The 20,471-nt window shown below is 43.4% G+C and overlaps 1 protein-coding gene across 5 annotated transcripts in view; it reads left to right on the forward strand.

Moving 5' to 3' along the window:
* The window catches only part of ENAH (ENAH actin regulator), a 490,360-nt gene that overhangs the window by 261,736 nt on the left and 208,153 nt on the right, over nt 1-20,471 (forward strand). For all 5 annotated transcript variants that reach the window (XM_069236196.1, XM_069236193.1, XM_069236192.1 and 2 more), the window contains exon 4: nt 4,926-5,010. In XM_069236196.1, coding sequence (XP_069092297.1) covers nt 4,926-5,010 — 85 coding nt within the window. The remainder of the gene's footprint in view (nt 1-4,925; nt 5,011-20,471) is intronic.

The following is a 20,471-nucleotide window of genomic DNA, read 5'->3' on the forward strand; positions in this document are numbered from 1 at the left end:
GCACCACTTCTTCCCATCTGTATCTAATGAAGATGGCCTTGTCTAAACGCATATGCCGCCAAAGAAGTAAAGTGGACATGCTCTTCTGTGTGTGTTTCCGGTATCTGCCAGAGCCATGTTTAAGCATGGTGGCCACATTAATCGGCAACATCAAAGTACTTACTGCTTGTTCTACTGTGACATTCCATCTTCATGCTTAAAGCATCACCACCTTAATGTATGAGACTCCAAGAGGATGTGACTACATTTTCCAAACAGTACCAGTAAAACACTATACCATGAATTTCAAATGGATATTTGCTTCTACAGACTCCTGGCATTAACTTTATCCCCAGATGCTGGAGGACTCCAGCTTGACGTTTTTCTAGTAGTATCTTTTCACCTGGTGGCACATGACATCCATGGCATCAGAAGTCTAGATGTGAATATGTATCCAACATATAGAGCCACTGAAGCTGGCGAAGTTAGTTCCTTTATTATCACAGTTTGTCAGACCCAGAATCTGGAGCCCCAGAGATTTTCTGCAGCTTTCCTTCAATGTTTCTTTGCGAATTCTGAAATTTTTATGACCATATCTATCCCTAAATCTTCAGGCTTCAAACTGGTTACAAACAAATGTCTGTCACAGAGCCCTAATATTTAAGGTCTGTTTGAGGTGCCTTGGATCTTCTAATGACTCAAAGACCTGTGAGCGGTCACCCCTCATGCATTTCAAGGACATCTGGGAGTGCAAAGCGAGGCCATGACGAATGGTAGATATCCACTAGTTTTACATCCTGGCATTGCTCTCCAGACACGGTTGGTCATGGGGAAGTGGGACTAAGACCATCCCTACACCCCTGCCGAAAGGTGAGTTCTCTTCTACCTGCTGCAGTATGGGGAGGTCCTTTCAAAGGGCTTTGGTCATTTTATCTTTATGCCACCTTCCTTAGTGTCCCTTTTCCAATCACCATGGGGTCAGGTGTAGTGTTAGGCTAGTGTCAGTCAGTGGCAGTCATCGGGGCCCATCCCTCCGGCTGCCTTATATTCATGGCATTACTGTAACTTCAGAATCCCTGCCTTTGGCTTAAGTGCTGCTTCTTACACTGGCCTCAGGTCAGTCTAGGTGACCTGATGTGTCTGTCTGACTTCATTCAACAGACAGCCCTCTGCAACATATAAAAGTCTTAAGTGCCTCAACTGCCAAAGCTTATGAGGCCAGGAACATTGGCAAGATTCCATAATCGGTTTAGGCCTGGCTGTTACTTCAGTTCAGCTCATGACATTGATGCAGATAATGTTTTACCTCTACTTGACACTAATTCAATGCTTCCGATGGATTTTCAAAATGCCAGCAGGCTAGACGCCTGACCATGACTGAATTCCCCTCCTCTGTGGAGCCACTTTAGGGAGAACAGTGGACTTCTCTGCTGCTGTTGTGCAAATCCACTTTGCTAACAATCTGCAGTTGAATCTTTTTAATGAGATTGTCTCAAAGAAGAAAACGTCAGAGCCACTGATATTTAATGCTGCTGTTTTTTTTCTCTGTGCTCAAGAAGAAAGCAGTGGCACTAGAAGCATCCTGAAACTCTGACCTGCTCTTCCTGCCTGTGATTTTCCTATCCAGACATCCCTCGCCTAGAAGCCTGGTCATTCTAGCTATATCTTGGTAGCAGAAGGCAGTGCTTTTCACGAGGGAGACTATCCATCTGCATGTCATGGAGAAGGTAGCTCCTTTATGGCGTGGGCTCATGCCCGCTTTTCTTTTCAGGACTAAAAAGCTTCATCAGGACAGTCCATAGTTACATGACCATACCTACCAGGCTCAGAGGAAACTTGCCCCTTCCGGCATTCCCAAAGTCTCCTTTTTACTGAGAAGGGGCCAGAGGCGTGGGCATTAACATAAAGCTCCAGCCAACTCTTCCTCTACTTCTAAAACCACACCAGAGTTCATGCCTACTTGGAAGCTTCAAGTTGCCAGAGAAGGTTGAGATGCACAGGACTAGTCCTCTTGAGAGGAGGAGGTGGCTATTTCAGATATTTCATCATTATATATAAAGGGTTGTGCAGGGCAGTTGTAGTAGTTTGTAAAGTAGGCATGTTTTAAACAGTTCATAGGAATGTTATATTTATCCACGTTTGTTTCATTTCCTTTTGTTTTATTTCCTCGTGCGTGCGTCTGTGCACGAGATCATTCCTTTGTATTCTATTTGGAATGCATTGTTTGATTTACGAGTCAGTTGCTTCTCTATGCTTGCTCCTGTCAACCAGCCTCTCCGTTGCTGGGAACTTTACTAAGAATAAACAAAACCTTTTTCCACCTTGCTTTTGGAATCTCATTACAACAGCAGTGTACAACAGACATTCTTAAACAAATGCTTTGGAAAAGAAATTCAAAATGACAATTTTTCCTCAAATCCTGTAGGCCCCGCAGCTATAAGACTGGATGGTCTCAATGGATCTCCATGATGACTTTCACCTCCTGATTATGAGCAAACACAGGTAGTTTCTAAGGTTTGTTTTTAGTGGACGATCATTGCAGGTTTGCTGTTCTGCTTTTCTTCTGTTGCTGGTTCTGAGTATTTATGCAAATGTGACAAGAACAGCCATGAGTATGGTTCCCTATAAAGTCAGCATATCTTGAGTTTGCCTGAATATTGACATAAATATGTCCTTAGGAGATATACCACTATTGGGCAAGTTTGAAACCGAACAATTGGATGAACCCATTATGATAAAAGAAAGCTCAAATGCTATAGCCCTCATGACAGTGGGTAAGTTCCTGGATTCACAAGTGAGTTTTACAGAAGCTGTCCCCTCTCTGAGGCACCATTATTTGATGTGTTTGAAGAGGCCAGAATACAGGGCAAGTTTGTGTCAGAACTTTGTGACGCCCACATAATAAACATTCTGAAACCAGTCTCCCCCACCCAGCAACCCTGTTCCCCCCCCTCAGATAGAGGGGACTCTTATCGTCCAGTATTGTTAGTTGATGTGGAGGATAAAATTGTAGCAAAAATATTAGCAATACGCCGCTCTACAGAATCCTAAGAATTAATCCAGATTGACTTTATGCCACATTAAGCAACTCTAAACAATATATGCTGTGCATTCAGTGCTCTTCATGTGGGTAGTGGGTTATGTACGCCCTTGGCTCTGCTATTCGCTGATCAATAAAAGGGTATCCTGGCATTACTTGTTTATGCTTCTAGAACACGTGAGACTTGGGGCACGTTTTCTGGCATATATCTGAATGCTGTAAACCGGGATTCTCGTCTGGGTCGGAGTTGATGGGAGGTTATCACCTCCTTTTGACTTGGAAAGGGGAGATTAGGCCAGGGTGGGTCCTGTCGCCCCTGTTATTCAGAACTGGGAATTGAACAATTGGCACAGTAGATGGGAGTGACTGGGGTCAGCTGTCAACAAGAGAACTTGTTAATTAAAATATTGCTACAGGTCTATGACCTCCCTATTTTTTTTCAGCCTTCCTGAGACATCGGGCCCTGTGGTAATGGAATGCCTTGAAACTGATGGTAAAATTCTCCAAGTCACAACTTTACATCCTATGGCTGACTGAACACCTGGAATATCGGTCGAGGAACATGGTATTCAAGTTTGTGGCGATGAATAAAAGTCCTGACCAGAATAAATATAGTTATCTTAGTTTATTTAATTTAAATATATTTATTAAAGACCCATCAATACCGCTCCTGCTCTTTCCAAGTCTTGAAGGCCCTGTGACATTCTATCGCTATATACTACACCCCGCGTTCTACATACTAACATTCCACATTCTCAAGTAACCTATATACAACAAAGTTGCTAGACGGTATCAAATACTGAGTGATTTAGCACACACATGATGTCGAGGTAGCTAAGATCAACAATATTTCCATATGCTAAAGTGTGTGCATTGAGACATGCAAATACCTCTCCCTCTTTCTGCGATGGGAAGAATCACATTATTGAAGTTGGTCATGCTCCCCAACCTATTATATTCACTCCAAAATGTTCAATTTCTTGCATCCCATAGATACATGTGCACTCTTTCACAAGAAGAATCTTAGTGACGACAAAGGGCGTCCGTGTGTTTTATATGTTGGTTGTAAATCAAATTGTGATGGTGGAGTGCCGAGGATGGACTCCAAGTTATCCTATCCAGCAGCACACTTAATAATGGTAAATGGATGGATTCCTCTTCCGTAGGGGTGTTTCAACCACTGTGTATGCTGTCTGAGCTATGGGCAATCAATCACTGAATCATTAGATTTGTAGAGTACATCTGGTCACCCGTGAGGATATCCAGGTGCTGGCATGGTTCAGTTTGTGTAGGGATTTTTCTCAGAGTTGAAGGAAGGTGACCTCCTTCCAGTCTGATAAACTAGACATGTTATGGACCATTGTCGCTTACTTGAGGTACTGGTTTATGAATTCAGAGGTTGGCCACATAAACACCATAAGATCTGGGGTGTTTAAGAAGCTTACTTTCAAGGTAGCCTCCATGACTGATGGAGCCTGTCGGGTTAATGATCTTAGAGCCTGCTTCCTGTGGTCCGCTTGTACATAGGGGACATTGGATTGTATACATCTACGAATGTGAGGCTGAGTTCAGGGGTAAGTAAATCTCAAATTTTGTTCCTGTGAGTTTTTGCCCTGTGTTTTTCAATTTGTGAAAATCCCAAACATTGCAGTAAATAAAAATAAAATTAAAAAAAAAGGCTGGAAGTGATCTCGGAAATGAAGTTGCCCCCTTTCCTTTAGGTAAGCCTAGGGTAGATCTGCAGAACCTTCTATAGTGCCTTCTCGGCTTTCTCTATCCCATGTGGAAGATGACAAGGGTCAGGGTTGCAGCATGCCGCATTACAACTGACCAAAGTTTTTAACAAACTGTACTTTTTTTTTTTTTTGCATTGAGATGTAATTTCAAATCAATCCTTGTTTTATAGGTCCAACGTTGTCGCGACAAAATTCGCACATACCTGCCCAAGTGCAAAATGGCCCATCTCAGGAAGACTTTGAGATTCAGAGAAGGTATGTGCATCCTTTTTTTTCTTGCCTACTGTTCCATGGTTTATCAAAATGTACGGTTTTCCATAACAAAACTACATTTGGTGTACCCTGGCCACCTCCCAGTTCGCCTGAAGTGCAACTCCTTCTGCACAGTGTGCAGCATAAGACGTACTTACATGGTTGATCACACAGTCTTGAGCATGGTATGTGGAGTGAAAGATGTTCCTGTTGTAGAACCCCAAGAACGTACAAACCATTAGTGTTTCACACCCTGTGTTCTACTAGCTGCATTGTCTTCACCCCTTCCACCCCCCCCTAAAAGACAACTTGCAGACTAACTTGTGTTCCAAATTAAGTATTTTTTGGAGTTATATTTTGTGGCATGAATGTATAATTAGACAGCATTGTAGGCACTAGATAGATTTTTAGTGTGAATAACCTGATGGCTCAGACACATGAGGTGTTTCCCGCTATGACCACTATAACTGCTGTAACCCAATGTACTTATTATACTCCCATGAGGAACTCTAGTCTACCCTCGCCCCTGTTGTTTATACCTTTTCCCAGCAGGTTTACCCATCAAATGTTTAAAAGGAAACAGTCCTGTGGGCAAGACAATACACAGGCCCTTAGTTCCTTATGAGGGAACATACCCATTCTTTGTTTCCTTTGGAGAAGTAAGGCAGTGGTTGGGCTCTCAACCTCCCACCTGGGACGCCTACAATAAGGTGGTAGAGAGCTGCTTCAGTGCTTGACCTGCCCAAATGGTGAGGTGTCCTAGAGGGTGAACTGCGGGTCTTGGCGTACTGAGCTCTCTGCACACACCCCGCCTTTGCGAGATTTAGGCTGTATCGTCCTTTGGAATAAGGAGGCATGGGTCCGGTCATCTTGAAGTATCTCACAACAGCCGCTCCGGATAGACTCAACGTCTACTATCCTACTATAGGGGTGCTCAAGACTTTCAATTACTGGGAATTTAGTGCCTTGCCACACTTTGGTTTCCCTAGTGCAGGCGACTCCAGCAGATCGGTTGCGGACTACTGATAGCTCTGAGGCTGTTTCTGAATAGCTCATTCATAATGGCCTGTGGGATTTGATAGTTTACAGCTACCTATCTGTGAATGCAGGATTATGTATGTATAATTTCTTTGGACGTGAGATGCTGACGGTGCAGGACCCTGTAACTTACCCTTCCTTTGAAAAATCCTTTCTTATTTATTCTTAATTTCTTAATTACTTCCTTTCTTCTCTAATTTCTTTCTGCAACTTGTTTTTTTTTTTTCCTTTTCCTTTTTGGAGAGTAACTTTTTTCTTTTTGGAGTTAAAACTCTTGTTATTGCCATTTATTTAACACCCTTTATATTAATTACTAGTTTTTAGTCTTTCCATTCTTCCTAGTTTTTTCTACACTTCCTTCTTTTTCTACTTGTTTGCTTCTTCCTTTGTTTTGTCTTCTGTTTTTCCTTTATGTGCACTGCCCTTTATCTCCTTGTTTTTATTTCTCTAATTTTCTCCCCCCTCATTTCTCTTACTTGCACTTTTTCTTTTTCCTTTGTTTAATGTTTTTATTGCTCTTTCCTTTTTAGTCATTATTTCTTCTATTTCTCCACTTCTTTTTGGTCAGTTTCTTTTTTTTACTTGCCTTTTCCCCTTTTTCTTCCCCATTTCCCTTTTTCCCTTCACCTCCATTTTTTGGCTTATTGTTTCCATTTTTTCTCAGTCCTTTCACTCCTTTCTTTTGTTACATTTTTCTTTTCTTCCTGTCCTTTCATTGTTCTTTCACTTTTTCATTCTCCTTTCTTTTTTCCTTTCCTGCTTTCATTTTTTTCTTTCCCTCTGTCACTATTTCTTGTCTGTTTTTTTCTCCCTTTCTTTTTCCGTTATCCTGGTCTTTTTTCCTTTGATTCTTTTTGTGCTCTTTCTTTCTTCATCTTTCTTTCTGATTCTTTCTTTTTCTCCCCTTTTCTTCATTCTGTCCTTTTTTCCTTCTCTCCCTCTGTTTTTCCTTTTTTAAGGATCAGTAGTTCTTATTTTTTAAAGCAGTCTCTTCATGCCACTGAATGGCTGACAACTAAACCCTGAGGGGTTGACTGCATATACACCTTTACTTAGTAGGCTAAACATTTAAATGGGAGCTGTCATCCTGTGTACTGCATGACCCTGAGATTCTGAGCTCCAATGAGTCACTCGCCCTGTGAGGTGATTCATAAACAAGAGTAAAGGAACAAAACTGATCCTACGGAACTCCACAGCTAAACATTAGAAATACTGATCTGCCATTAAATTAGTCTGTAGTACTCAAAAAGTAGTGACTAAGTTACTTGGTCTAATGTATCCTCATTGTACCCCTTTATTAGGAAGTAGCCCCGGGTGTAACCCAGTATTTAGAAGTAGCTCTCACTACAGGAAATGTTGGAGGCCCCTGTCCTAGTGTTATGTTTTGCAGGATGCTCAGCTCCTGACTGTACACGCAGCTTCACCCTCCAGCCCTTCATCACAAGCAGCTCGTTCAAGCAAGAGTATTCTGAGCCAGGCAGGCCTGAGCCCAAGACAGCCCCACCCGAGCACCTGGCCCATCTCTAGCTCATGAAGGTACTTTAACATACTGACTCTGCCCAAACATAACACCCCGTAGCGACCTCCTATTTCTGAAGGACTCCTATTAATGATTCCACCCTTGCAGCAGTTACTTTGCGCTGGTGGTTGCCAATTGGCACCACTGGTACATATTTCAGGGGACATTAACTCGTTGCCACCCCATGCACTGGCCCAGTCCCCATTATAACAAGTGACAATTGATTATACTGCCCTTTAGTTACATCGAGCATAAAAGTAGGACAGCGTATTCGATGATTCTTCAACATTTCAGAGTATTTTCATGGACCCTAAAGTACATAAAAGCAGAACTACTGGCGGTTTCTCCTTGTTGGTATGCATTTTAAAATCTGCAGATGTGCTCCCCTGCCAAGCTGTCATACGCCTGCCAAGCGGGGATGATGGCAGAGATAGTCGGAGAGTCAGTGTGGCAGCTGTGCTGTGACTAAGGCCTGCCTCCTCATTTTGGGGACCAGTACATAGCTTTTTGTTTTCTAAATTACGCAGTGCATTCCAAATAGTCCCAACGTATCTTTTCCAATTAATGGCATGAACGAGAGCATGCACCCATCAAAAGTGACCCTCTGGAAAAAGTCATACCAGAAAGCTGCCGACTCTAGACAGTAGCTCATCTCTGAATATAATGATCGCTTCATTACATTTTGTGCAGAATACTTGTATTAATTAGGCACCTGTAGTAATGACATTTGCTATTGTGCGTAGGAACCCTTTATATGACTAATTTGGCAGATAAATGCACTTTCTGTATTATATTCACGTTTATTATACTATGTTTATGAATTCTGTTCGTGGTTGAATCACATTTGTGGATTTTAAAATGTGAAGAGAAAATTAAGATTGACTTCATTGCTGGGGAGTTTAACATGTAGAAAAGTTGGAACATGATTGGACTTGAAAATGAGGTCGAAATGGGGGTCATGGCGTGGTGAAGACACTTATGGGGTGCAGCTAAAAAGACTGCAATGGTTGAACACGCCTAATGCATTTAAATAGTTAAGTATTTAAAATTAGAAAAACGGAGGTTCCGGGTATATCAGGGCCTGTAACTACTTGGACCTCTCGCCAGAGTTGGCTTGATGCTCTCACTACCAAGTGTCACATGCAGAAGTAATAAAGTATCGCCGACCTTACCTACCCTGCCAGCTTTGGAGCTGAGAGATGAGAATAAATAGTTAAAACAAGCCATGTTGTTCATGGAGATGCATTAAAAGCCGTTCAATATTTTTCTTCGGACTAATACATTGTTGCGGTCCCTTTTTTGTCTTTTGATAGCTAGGTTTGTTCTTTGTGTTTCGAAGATAAAATTGAAGGTCGTGCTTCTAGATGCTGTTATCACTTCTTGTTCAGAATGCATCAGATTTAAATTGTGGGTCTCCTGAAAAGTCTGCCAGCTTCATGTGCTGTGCACCTTCCCTCGATTTGCAGAATGAATATTTTGTAGTCTTAGTAATAAAAGGGTTAACCATACCTGTGATTATCTCTGAAGTGAAAACAGCCCTATCATCAGCACTGTTTGATTTATGTTCATTACGAGATATTCTTCAACATTTGAGCTGGGATAACCTATTCTAGTATCTCTCAACGAAATCTCCGATCACACCCCTTCCCTTTTCTTGGAGTTTTCTTTTGATGTATCTGTTTTATTTTCCTATTTTATTTTCGCTTAGGGAATCGATTTGAAATAAAAAGTAATCCTGAGATTTCTTGATTTCAACAAAACTTATAGGCCTGTATGATGATTTCATTTGGTAAATGATTTTATTCGAAAGGTCCTCTGCTACCGGTCCTAAAAAAGGTAACTAAAGCAGGAATATGATCATTGTACATTGCAAGTTGTTCCAGTTGGCACAAGTGACTTAAAATATCAATGTGCACTCGTCCGAGAACTGCTTGTTTGCACTTTCTTGGATAAACTGGTGAATCTGGAGTAGATCTCTAGTGTGTGTACCCTTTGTTTGCTATAAAGTGTAAGCTAATCTGTTTGAGTGGTGATGTTTGCACACAAATGCGGAGTCTGGGTCCTAAGATACATTTTGGTGGATGTCAGACCCCTCCCCCCCATTCACGAGGCCACAGGGCACGCACAAGTTACCGGGCCAAACCAAGGAGGTTGAGGTGTTTTACCCCTTACGTCCTGGCCCCTTCCCCTGTGCTATAGACCCTGCTCAACTGGATCAAGCCCCACCTTCAGCACCCGGCTGTCAGTTGGGCAGCGTAGCTCAAGCAGTCAAGGATCCTTTAGGGTAAGCTCAGATACAGGTCAGAGAGCACGACTCATCATTCAACGTGCGATCACCCCGACAATCTGTGTCCAGTCAAATACTTGTTTTTGTATAAAAAATATTTTAGTTCGAACTCTGCACATGTATACAATATTAAAAAACAAACAAAAAAAACACAATAACAAGCCCCTTGCGGTAGGGGCTCTAGTAGTTGTCAAACCACTGCCTGTATTCCCACCTCTAGCGCAGTGGGTTTGCTTTTGTTCCCCGTTCACTCATGGCTGCATCCAGGAAATGTAAACTAAAAGGCCAAACTGAAGAGTTCCTCCCTTGGATTCTGCAAGTAAGTTCAGTTTTAGAGTCTAGGGGTCATCAGCACCAATGGTGGTATTTCCCTTGGTGCACCGAAGGCCAAGTTCTCGGATTAGCCACTCAGGCGGCAAAGTACCTTGCAGCACTATCCTGTTCTGTATTGGCTGAGTTGGGCCACTCACGTTCACTTGTGGGAGCACCTTACTGGCACCTACTCTCTTCACTGAGCCATGCTACCTGCAGAATCCAGGTGGGTGTGATGCTCTGGGCGGCAGTTCTTGTGCCCAAGTCCTTCCTTCCCTCAGCGGAGGGGGTGGGGGGGGTTTAGTTTCCTTGCTCTGATGGCTCTTGTGGGCAGTCCACAAGTTGAGTTAGAGTCCACCTTGGTCACAACGGTTTTGCGGTTGATGACCTGGACTTCTCGGCTATAACCTCTCCAGCGGCCTCTCCTAACATATGGGGTTGCCACTCCGGCTTCACACTCCAGTCAAGCTAGCTTTAAACGGCGGACCCTCTTGGCATATGGGGTCACCAGGCCTCTTCAGTACATGGGCAATGGCCCGATTGATGCAGGGTCAGGTTTCTCCTGCCACAAACTTTGAATCGATGCAATGGCAGCCCCTCTTGGCATACGTGGTCGCCGACTCATAACAGGCACACGATCAATGACCTGATCAGTGCGGGGAGTGAGTTTCTCCCACTGCGCTCCTGCAAATCAGTTCACAGCAACACCTCCTGGCATACTGGGGCGCAAATGAAGTTGAGCACATGGGCTGTGGCCCGATTGATGCAGGATGGATTCCTCGCACAGTGTGTCCTCACTCCAGGACTCCATTCTGCGCTTTGCTCTCACCAACGCTGTCCTCTTTCTCACGGGGCACACTGATCTTGGCGTGCAGGCAGGTGCTGGTGCTCCAGGTTCCAAACAGGTGATCTTGGCTTTCCTGAGTGATGTCCCCTCACCAAACAGAGAGACTAGCAGTGTGATTCCCCCTAGTCCTGATCACAGGCAGAACTCTGACAGAGCTTCCCCTCCTCACCCAGTTTAGCTGGCTGCTTGGCAGATGACAAATTTTGGGAGCTGAAACTCCACTACTTATATTTTTTTTCCCCAGGCACCAAATTTGATTTAGGGTCTGGACCTTTAAATTTTTGTTTTGGGGTTCTGCTTCTTTCAAATGGACATCTCTCCCGTGTCTTCTTCCTCCTGAAGGATGTCTTTCACATCTGGCAGGACTCCAAAGCTGATTAACCCACTACAAGATTCTTGGGAGTGACCAGAGTTCACACCTGGATGTCAGCCACAGTGATACTTGCATCAACGTTTAATCCTGGGCCCTCGGCCCTTCCCTTTGATTCCCCTATCAGCCCCATCTCTCTCTTCCTGAGAGGTGTCCAAGTCTCTTCCTTGTGATCTGTCACTGAATCAGAGAGCTCTTTGAAATGCACAGGACTCTTCCTGGCTTCCCCTCATCCAGTGCTTGTCCCACACAGCTCACAGGAATTAATCAATGTACAGTTATGTCTGGGAGAAACCCTCTACACCATGTTTTTACCTAGCAGCCCTGTGCTTCCTGAAATGGAACTCTAGGTCTATCCATTCAGTGTCTTACGTAGTCAGCAAGTGCCTTAAGGATGTCATTGTAAGTGTGTCAAGCAGATTTGTCTGGATATTTGCCTTCAATTTGTTGTGGAAATGTTTGAATCCACCTGAATGAGGGAAAGCTGCCTCAAGCTAAACTCTGACAAAACCCAGATCCTTGTCCTGGGACTCTCACTGTCGGGCTGGGACGACTCCTGTGGCCCACACTCTTACAAACCACGCACTCAACCTCAGCAACACCATCGACTCAACGCTCACCATGATAAGACAGGTCAACTCCGTTGCCTCCACCTGCTTCCACATCCTCCGACTCCTGCGAAAGATCGTCTGATGCATATCAACCGACTGAAATCCATGACATACCCTTATCACAAGCTGACTTGCCTACGGCAACGCCCTTTATGCTGGAACCTCCAAGAAGTACCTGAACAAGCTGCAACCTATTCAGTACGCTGCGGTTACTCATCCTAGACATCCCCCGCCAAGAACACATCACAGAACACCTGAACAACATCCACTGACTCACTGTCTGGGAAGAGGATTGTCTTCAAACTCCTCATACACGACTACAGAGCCCTCCACCATGACGGACCCAACTACCTCACCAACCGCAACAACTGTTAGCGATCCCTTCACTCGTCCCAACAGCCACTCGCCAACATACCCCAAATAAAGAAGTCCTCGGCTGGAGGAAGATCTTTTTTGTACCTTGCAGCAAAAGGCTGGTGCACCTTACCACCGCACCTCAGTCGCCATCGCTGCCTCAGTTCAGGAAGGACCTCAAGACATGGTTCTTTGACTGACCTCTGAATTCACCCTTCAGCGCCTTGAGACCTCCGGGTGATTAGTGCGCTATATAAGGTCATTGATTGATTGAATGAATCCTGCACTGCTGACAGCAAATTAGTTTTGATATTTATGTAAAAACGAGCTGTCTCCCAAACCCCACTGCGTCAAAGATGGGGTTCTCATTGTCATGGAAGTCAGCCCACCAGCTCAGCTGGAAACCAACTGTCCCTATGAAACTATCAGTCAAGGGACTATCCTAATTTAGACTAGTTGTACCCAATGTTGTTCTTTCACTGAGAGCCACTTGGACATGATGGAAATGTTGGAATATTATCTCTACTAGGATGACTGACAGCATGTCCCACCTCCATGAAATGGGTGGTCATATGAAGTGACATTGGATATTTGTCTGGTTTGCGGACACAGACGCAGACTTCAAGTGGCCATGCCAGTGTGAATTTGAGGTTACATGGACAGATCATGTAGATCATGTCTGAATTGCAAGTTGTATGTTTCTGAGCGCCCAGGTCATACAACTTAACCTCTAGATCTTGTAGGTGTAGTCATGGGGCACATGCTATACTTGGCACATGCATTGTGTCCCATGACTGGTGGGAGCACCTACTCCCCACAATGTTTTGAGATTTCTGCGTATTTAGTGGTTCTTGTGTGTGCCAGAAGATCCTGCAGTTTTGTTACCCATTTAAATGAAAGCCTCGCTTTTTGCAGCGTTAGTTCCCCAAATTAAAAATACACCAACATTGGGTTTGTAGACTGAACACAGCATAAAACTGGTCTGAATGACTAGATTGCTTGGACCTTGATCGATCCATTGGAAACTTTTCTAACTCGTTGAGCTGACATTGACTACCTTGATTAGCATGAACCCCCATCTGTGATGTGGGGGGCTTGTACGCTTTCATTTAAATATTAACAAGTTGCAATTCAATTTTTAGTAAACTCCATAAATTGAATACATTATAAAGGGATTAATCTTGCAACAGTAGGTTAATTAAATTATCAGAAACCATAGCATGTTTTGGATTTTTCAACATCAACAGGAAGTCTATGGTTCACTCAAATCCACTTGATTCTTTAGCAATAACAAGTGTGCATGCCTATATGACAAATGTTAAATGTCCTTGTGTCACTTGTGGACGATGCCAGCTGCTGAATAGATAGCCGTGCCCAATGTCGTACACAGAGGACAGCCAAGCCCAGCCTCCCCACTGAAATATTTATAAACTGAATTGCCATGCGTATTTGTTATTAATGCAGGGGTAGGAGGATGCTATGTGCAGCAGCAACAAATGCACCTCAACCAATTAAGTTATACTGACCTGTCTGAGACCCCAATGGTTATAGTTTGTATCAAATGTCATCATTTTCTTCCATGCCAGTATTTTACTACAGGAGTTGCCTTAACTGAGGTGAGTGAAGATATATTTTCTTCCAAGCTGCAGCAGTCATATGTTTTACTCTGTGGATTTTCTGTGATCATAAAGTTTTTTTTAATGAGCTGGAAATTTGAGTGAGTTTTTTTCCAAGCCCCTAATACGATTCGGTTTCCTCTCCTATCTTCAGGTCAACAAGATTGTTCTATAATAAGAGTAGATATGCTTGCCTGTATTTTTGGCTGTTGTGTGTGACACCGCCAGGATTGTGTTGGTCACTGTATTAGATGGAGCAAATTCTTGAGGGTTATTGGAGTGTTCAAGAAAATCATGAATCTGTTATGAATGCTATGTCTTTTCTGTTCTGGGTATTCCCCTAGTTGATTTATATATGCTAGTCAATCAAAAAGTAAATATGTAAGTTTAGTAAAATGCGGAAATCATATGATTAATATGACACAGTGGTTTGCATCATGTTCTGCAGCATGTTAGTCACGCTTACATGGATATATTTGTTATATTTAATTTGAGAGCTGACACTTCGAAATCATTAACAAGCTAAAGTAAAATTAAGGTGTTTCTAGAAGGTTGACAACTATGTGTCCTGTTGCGATTTCAAAAAGAACGCCATCTCTTAGAACGAAAATAATTGAAAGGGCATCAGGCCACGTTTTGTTAATTGTTATTGCTACGAGTTTCCAACAGCATTGTGATTATATTATGAAAGTTGAGTACAGAGAGGGAAGGGTAGAGGGCAATCTTCACTCCAGGCAGCAGTGATACAGGCACAACAGAATCTGCCTGGTTCCAGTCAAGGGCTACTGCAATGGGAGGCATTTATTTAGCCTTAGCTGGTTGAAGTTATCGGTGCAGCTGGCCTCATGGGATGAGAACAGCAGTGCATGTGTCTTCACTATGCGTTAAGTATATTGTTCAAACAGGGACGGTAGTGTTTATCATCTTTGAAACTTAAAATAGGTTTCAGTTTCTTTTGTGCTAGCATTAGATAAGTGCTTAGAAGTAGCCAGATGAGGTTAGGATTTCTATAGATTCTTCACCACAACCCTGCCAGGGTGGTTCCTCCTGTGTGCGCCTTTGATGAATGTTGCTCCTGCTGCTGTTTTATTTGTCTTAATTTGGTTACTCTTCATATCATATGCACTAGAGTAGGATTATGATTTTAAATATTTAGGATGTATCCCTCGTATTCTTGAGCATGTATTGCTAAACCTCAAAACAAAACTTATTTAAAGGTGGGCTTTTCCACTCCTGACTTTGCTGCAAGACTTATGCAGACGTTTCTGCTCCATGCAGTGTCATGGCCTCTGATTGTCTAAGAGCTTGAAAGGAGAGAGCTTCATGCTGTAGGTATGCTTCCTTGACACCCTTAAGTAGAGGAAATCTGCCATAGAGTAGTAGACTTCTTCCTTTCCTCCTACAATGCCACCATTGTAGGCTCCCCCCCCCCCCCCCCCCTCCCCAATGCACCCTCCAACCCCCTTGTCTGTGGGCATTCTAAATCTCATTTGAGGTGCTCCCCTGGCTCTTTGCTGGTCTAGTAGTTTTATTCCCACTGTTTCCTGATTTCTCTAACTGCACTGTTGCTTGTTTGTTTCTGTGGTGGGGTCTCCCTAGTTTGTCATTCATGTCTTCCAGTGCCTCTTACCAACTCCTGCGGCTGTCATCTTTGTTTTGAAACACGGCCTCATGCTGTGTTGTCCCATGGGTTTTGTTTGATGTGGACCTTTTCAGGCTTCTGGCCCAGAATTGTGTTGTGAGGTTGTGCTCTGGGATGCTCAATGGCCCTGGAAGAATTCTGACTTTATTGTAGGATTCCTTCTGCCTCCCAGTGTGGTTTAGCAGGGTTACTGTTAGTTTTTATTTGCATTATGCCCACGCTCTGTGTTGCCCTTTGCATCTTGGGTTTCTGATATTTTGGGCACAATTGTTAGTCCCCGTTTCTTGCTGCCTCTTTTCTGGTTGACCTTTAATTCTGAGATCTAAGTAGCGCGGTGTGCTGCCATTGTCTGCCTCTTCTGTTCTCCCCTTTGAGTTGTGGGTGTTGGGGGCATGTAGATAGTGTGGGTGTCTGACTGATTGCTTGTACCTTTCCTAAAGTAGTGGCCTCTTCTACTTCTCCATTGAGTCTCCAGCAGGTGGCCTCTGGCGGCACCTCTGTGGGTCCTTTGTCCCTGGCTTGCTGCTGGGCCTTGTACTTTGTGGTGCGAAGGGTCCTTATTATTGTTTTATTTGTATGACATTTCTTGTTGCAGTGGGGTCTTGAACTTTGGGTCAGTAGTGAAACTCCCTGTGTTCCTTATTTCTTTGCCCTTTAATGGTGCACTACTTCTATTATTGCACACAGACATTTATTATTTCACAAGTGCCTTAGTGGGCTTTATTTGGTCAGCTTACCAGATTGAACGTGTGCTGGTTAACTATGCCTTTATAATGTAAAAGAACTGACTAGGGTTCCTTGACAGGTAATCTACACTACTCATTCTACCTTCCTTGTCCCAGAACTTATATTCCACCATGTCTCCTTTGGTTCTTCTCCCAAATCTCTTTGGCTACTCAGTTTACAGTAGGATTATGGAGCAAACCCAACAGTTCTCAGCTCTCATGGGGAGTGGCTTGTGGTAGTGCTCTCTGGAAGAGAACCAAAAATGTTTGTAGAGATGGGGAATGCCTGTGGAGGTGGGGCCCATCTCAGTGTCTGTTAAAGGACTTGGAAGGGTGATTCTTGGCAAGGAAGGTCACTGACCAGTTCTCTGGGCATTTGAAAATATGAGCATGGCCACAAGTAAGTAGCGTTTAAGCCTATTGACCTAACTGGTCTCAAGCAAGTTCAACAAGCATTTGCAATGCAATAGGTCTCACACTTGCTTGAGTTAGAGCAGTGGTTCCCAACCTTTTGATTTCTGTGGGCCCCCACTTTAACATTAATAGAACCCAGGGACCCCCACTGAATCATCATTGGAATCCGGGGACCCCCGCCTGAGTCATTACTGGAAGCTGGGGACCAAATTTGTCTATTTGTTAATGTTTTAATTTTCTAGGCTCTCGCAGACCCCCTGAGAAGGCTTTGCGGACCCCCAGTGGTCCCCGGACCACAGGTTGGGAACCACTGTGTTAGAGCATTTGGCATTGTAAATGCATAACTGGACTTTTCTTGCCATATAAATTGGTCAATCGTGACGCATAATTTTTCTGTCACCAATTTCTAGTGGCCCTGCATATAACTAAAGCACTTCCATTTAGCATCTTCCTCTCTCTGCAACAAAAAATGAAAATATTGTCCTTGATTATTTTATTGTTTTATATTTATTTTGGGTCCCCCCAATCTAGTATGGGGACCCAGAGATGTCTGAGACAGAGTGTTGTATGGTGAGTTACGGGCAAAAAGGTTTTGAAAAAGAAATGCCCCACAAAGCATTATGGAGCAAGTTTTACAGAGTGCAGTGAATATTGTAGTAGCTTTACTGAAATGCTCAGAACAGCCACTAAGAAGACACTGTAATAAAAAAATAGCATTTTGTAAGAAACATGGTGATGTAACCATATAGTCAGCCCCTAGAACAGAGGTCTTCAAACTTTTTGATGCTGGGACCCCCCCCTCTCAAAACTTTTTAGGCATAAGGACCCCCTCCTGACAGAAAATTCTAGAACATGGTACTCCTCATCATTGACAATCAAACATCCCCAATTTCCAGTGCAAATCATTTTTGCGGTGAGGAAATATTATGAAGCAGTGTTTAGCAAACCAAAGGCCAGTGAGTGTTGGGGCGTGGTCAAGGGTGTGGCTAAAAACAAAGGTCCTCATTTATGAAGAATTGGTGTGGGGCAGCGCTGCAAGTCTTCTTGCAACACTGCCCTACTTCAGTGTAAAAGGGCAGGAATGCACCGTATTTATGAATTACAGTACATTCCTGTCCTTTCCCCCCCTGTGCTGGCACACAAATTGGTGCCTAGCGCCAACGTGGGAAGGATTGTTTTTGTGCAGGAAAGGGCACCTTCCTGAACAAAAACATCCTGAGAGGTATTTTCCTCTTTCCATGTGTGCAGCAGAATGCAACACATATGGAAAGAGGAAAAAATGAGCAATAAAAACATTTCTCCATATTATGCCTGTGTAAGGTTTTGGCACTGCTCCAGTTTACGTGATTTTGAAAATCTAGGGCAGTGTCAAAACCAATGGGTGTTGCTTGGGAACGCTCACCAAAACACCCATGGAACGCCTCCTTGACACAGAGTAAGGCAATGCAGCGGCTTGCACTGCTTTGACTTACTGCATATCTATGAGGCCATGCAAAAGCTGCTTAGGGTGGCTGTGGGTCACCTCATACGTATGACTGAGAGGCTTGGGCCGCCGGAGCGTCAATAAAAGTGATGCTCTGATGTCGCAAGCTTCTCATATATATGCCCCAAAATATACTGTTTTATTTTTTATTTTTTATTTTTATTTTATTTTTTAGGTCTTTCACAGTCAGATAGCTACATATAAAATAACAGGCAGCTTAAAAGAAAACTAAATAAAATAAAGTTGTTACTCAGTGGGAAATGCATTATGAAACCTCTTAGTTAATGCACTGCAGAAGTCTGTGTAACCGGAGAGCAACAGAATAAAATCTTGGTTGGTGCAGTGGAGAATAGTGACTTGTTCTTTTAGTTCCATGAAGTCGCAGCCTATGACAGAAAGCACTGTGAAAATGCAAGTAATTTATTTTATATTTGCATTACACACAGTATGAGGTAGGCCATTACAAAATGCACAAAAACGTGAATTTAATAGCTGTCCTTCAACACCTCCTCAGGGGTAGTAAACATTATGTATATGCAATTAAAATTAAAAGCACACACCTCACAGCCTAGTTCACGCTTTGCACTACCACTCGAAAAGAACAAATCTTTGTCATCACAAAGCTTTGAGTGATTTGGTCAATTAAAGCCAGAACCGGCTCCAAAGCATCCTTTATGGTTGTATATTTCACTATTTGCCTCCCCGCCCCCAACTTAGTGCGGGGACCCAGAAATGACATAGACTGAAAGAGTATGTCGTGCTGAACATTCTGATGGTGGTCCTGTTGTCCTAGGACCACCACAGGCTGAGTTATGAGCAAAAATGTTTTGAAAAAACGATGCCTGCAAAGCATTATGGGGTGCGTTTCCCAGAGTGCAGTGAATATTGGAGTATCGTCTCTCCCGCTGTGCCAGGTGATCCGCGTGGATTTCTTTTTTTTGCTGTTGTAAATGCTCTAGTTTGTATATTTGCAACAAAGCAGCCTCAAGGCGCGGCAAACATAAATCATTTCCCTACGAAATCAAGGGAATTTTGAAAGGCAGGCTCAGGAACAAAAAAAAAGTGATGGGAGTGGTGAAAGCATACAGAATAGATCACCACAGGTGGAAAAGAGCAGCGATTGCACGCTGCTATTCTCGACCTAAAAATTAAGTGTTAGATTTGTGTTTTCAACACTGCTACATTTAAGATAGAGGAGTATACGATTCTTACAAGGGGTGAATAATTTAAAGCCTGTCTATGAAAAATCGAATGTTAAAAATGTTGCAGGAACGTCAGTTGTTTTGTTGAGAAAATGCAACACTGGCTTCAAAGAAACCAATAAATGCATAGACAGATGTCCATATTACAGTATTTTTTAAATATTCGGTTGTGAGACAACACAGCAATTAAAAAAAAAAAAAAAAGAGAGAAAAGTATAGTACAATAGAAGAGATTTATTTTGGATTATGTCGATATCCTGTTTCTATGGGGCAGGACAGTTGTGGAACAGATATCCCCCCCCCCCCCCCCCCCCCCCCCAACCCCAGTTTGTCGCATGCCGTTCAGCTCTAAACACTGGATAGGCGCTGGGCTCGGCTGTTTCTGGCAGCTCTTTGAACGAAACAGTAGACTGAATGCGATCTAAGGAACAGTAGGAGTTAAAAGTAGCAGGTAATGTCCCCATTACCTACTGATAATCCACATTATTGTTTATCCGGGGTCTTTGCACTTTATTTGGGAAGCTTAACACAAATCGAGATCCAGTTGATGCAAGCAGGAAGAGCCGTCCCTTTTTGTAAGCAGTTGGGCGGTTAATTCCATTTGTCATCTCTCAGTCAAGACTGACACAAAGGCCCACTTTTGTAGTTTGCTGGCATGTATCTGGTGTTGGGGCTGCTGTTAGTTTGGCATCGTGGTTCTCGTGGAGTCGTATGGGGACTTTTCAAAAGTTTCCAGCAGAGTCTGAAGTTGTATGTAGATGAGCTGTAAGGTGGAGTGTGCTGTAGCACGAGGGGGTCGGACTTAGTCCGGTTCTCGTTTGGTATGTGCAGATATTGAGTGGCCGGTATACACATGTGGAATGTAATCTGTGGCAGGCGGGACCCCTGCGGTGATGCCACGGCTTCAGCTGTCCGGTGGCACTCGTGTACTGTGGCTCCTCATCCCTCTGGAGCTGAAGGTGTTATGGTACACGGGTTTGTGGAGCATGCTGTCACCCAGGGCGGCATCCTGGTGTGCTGAGTGAGTGTGAATCCAGCCAGACT

This window comes from Pleurodeles waltl, chromosome 5, assembly GCF_031143425.1.
Source record: "Pleurodeles waltl isolate 20211129_DDA chromosome 5, aPleWal1.hap1.20221129, whole genome shotgun sequence".
Classification (NCBI taxonomy): Eukaryota; Metazoa; Chordata; class Amphibia; order Caudata; family Salamandridae; genus Pleurodeles; species Pleurodeles waltl.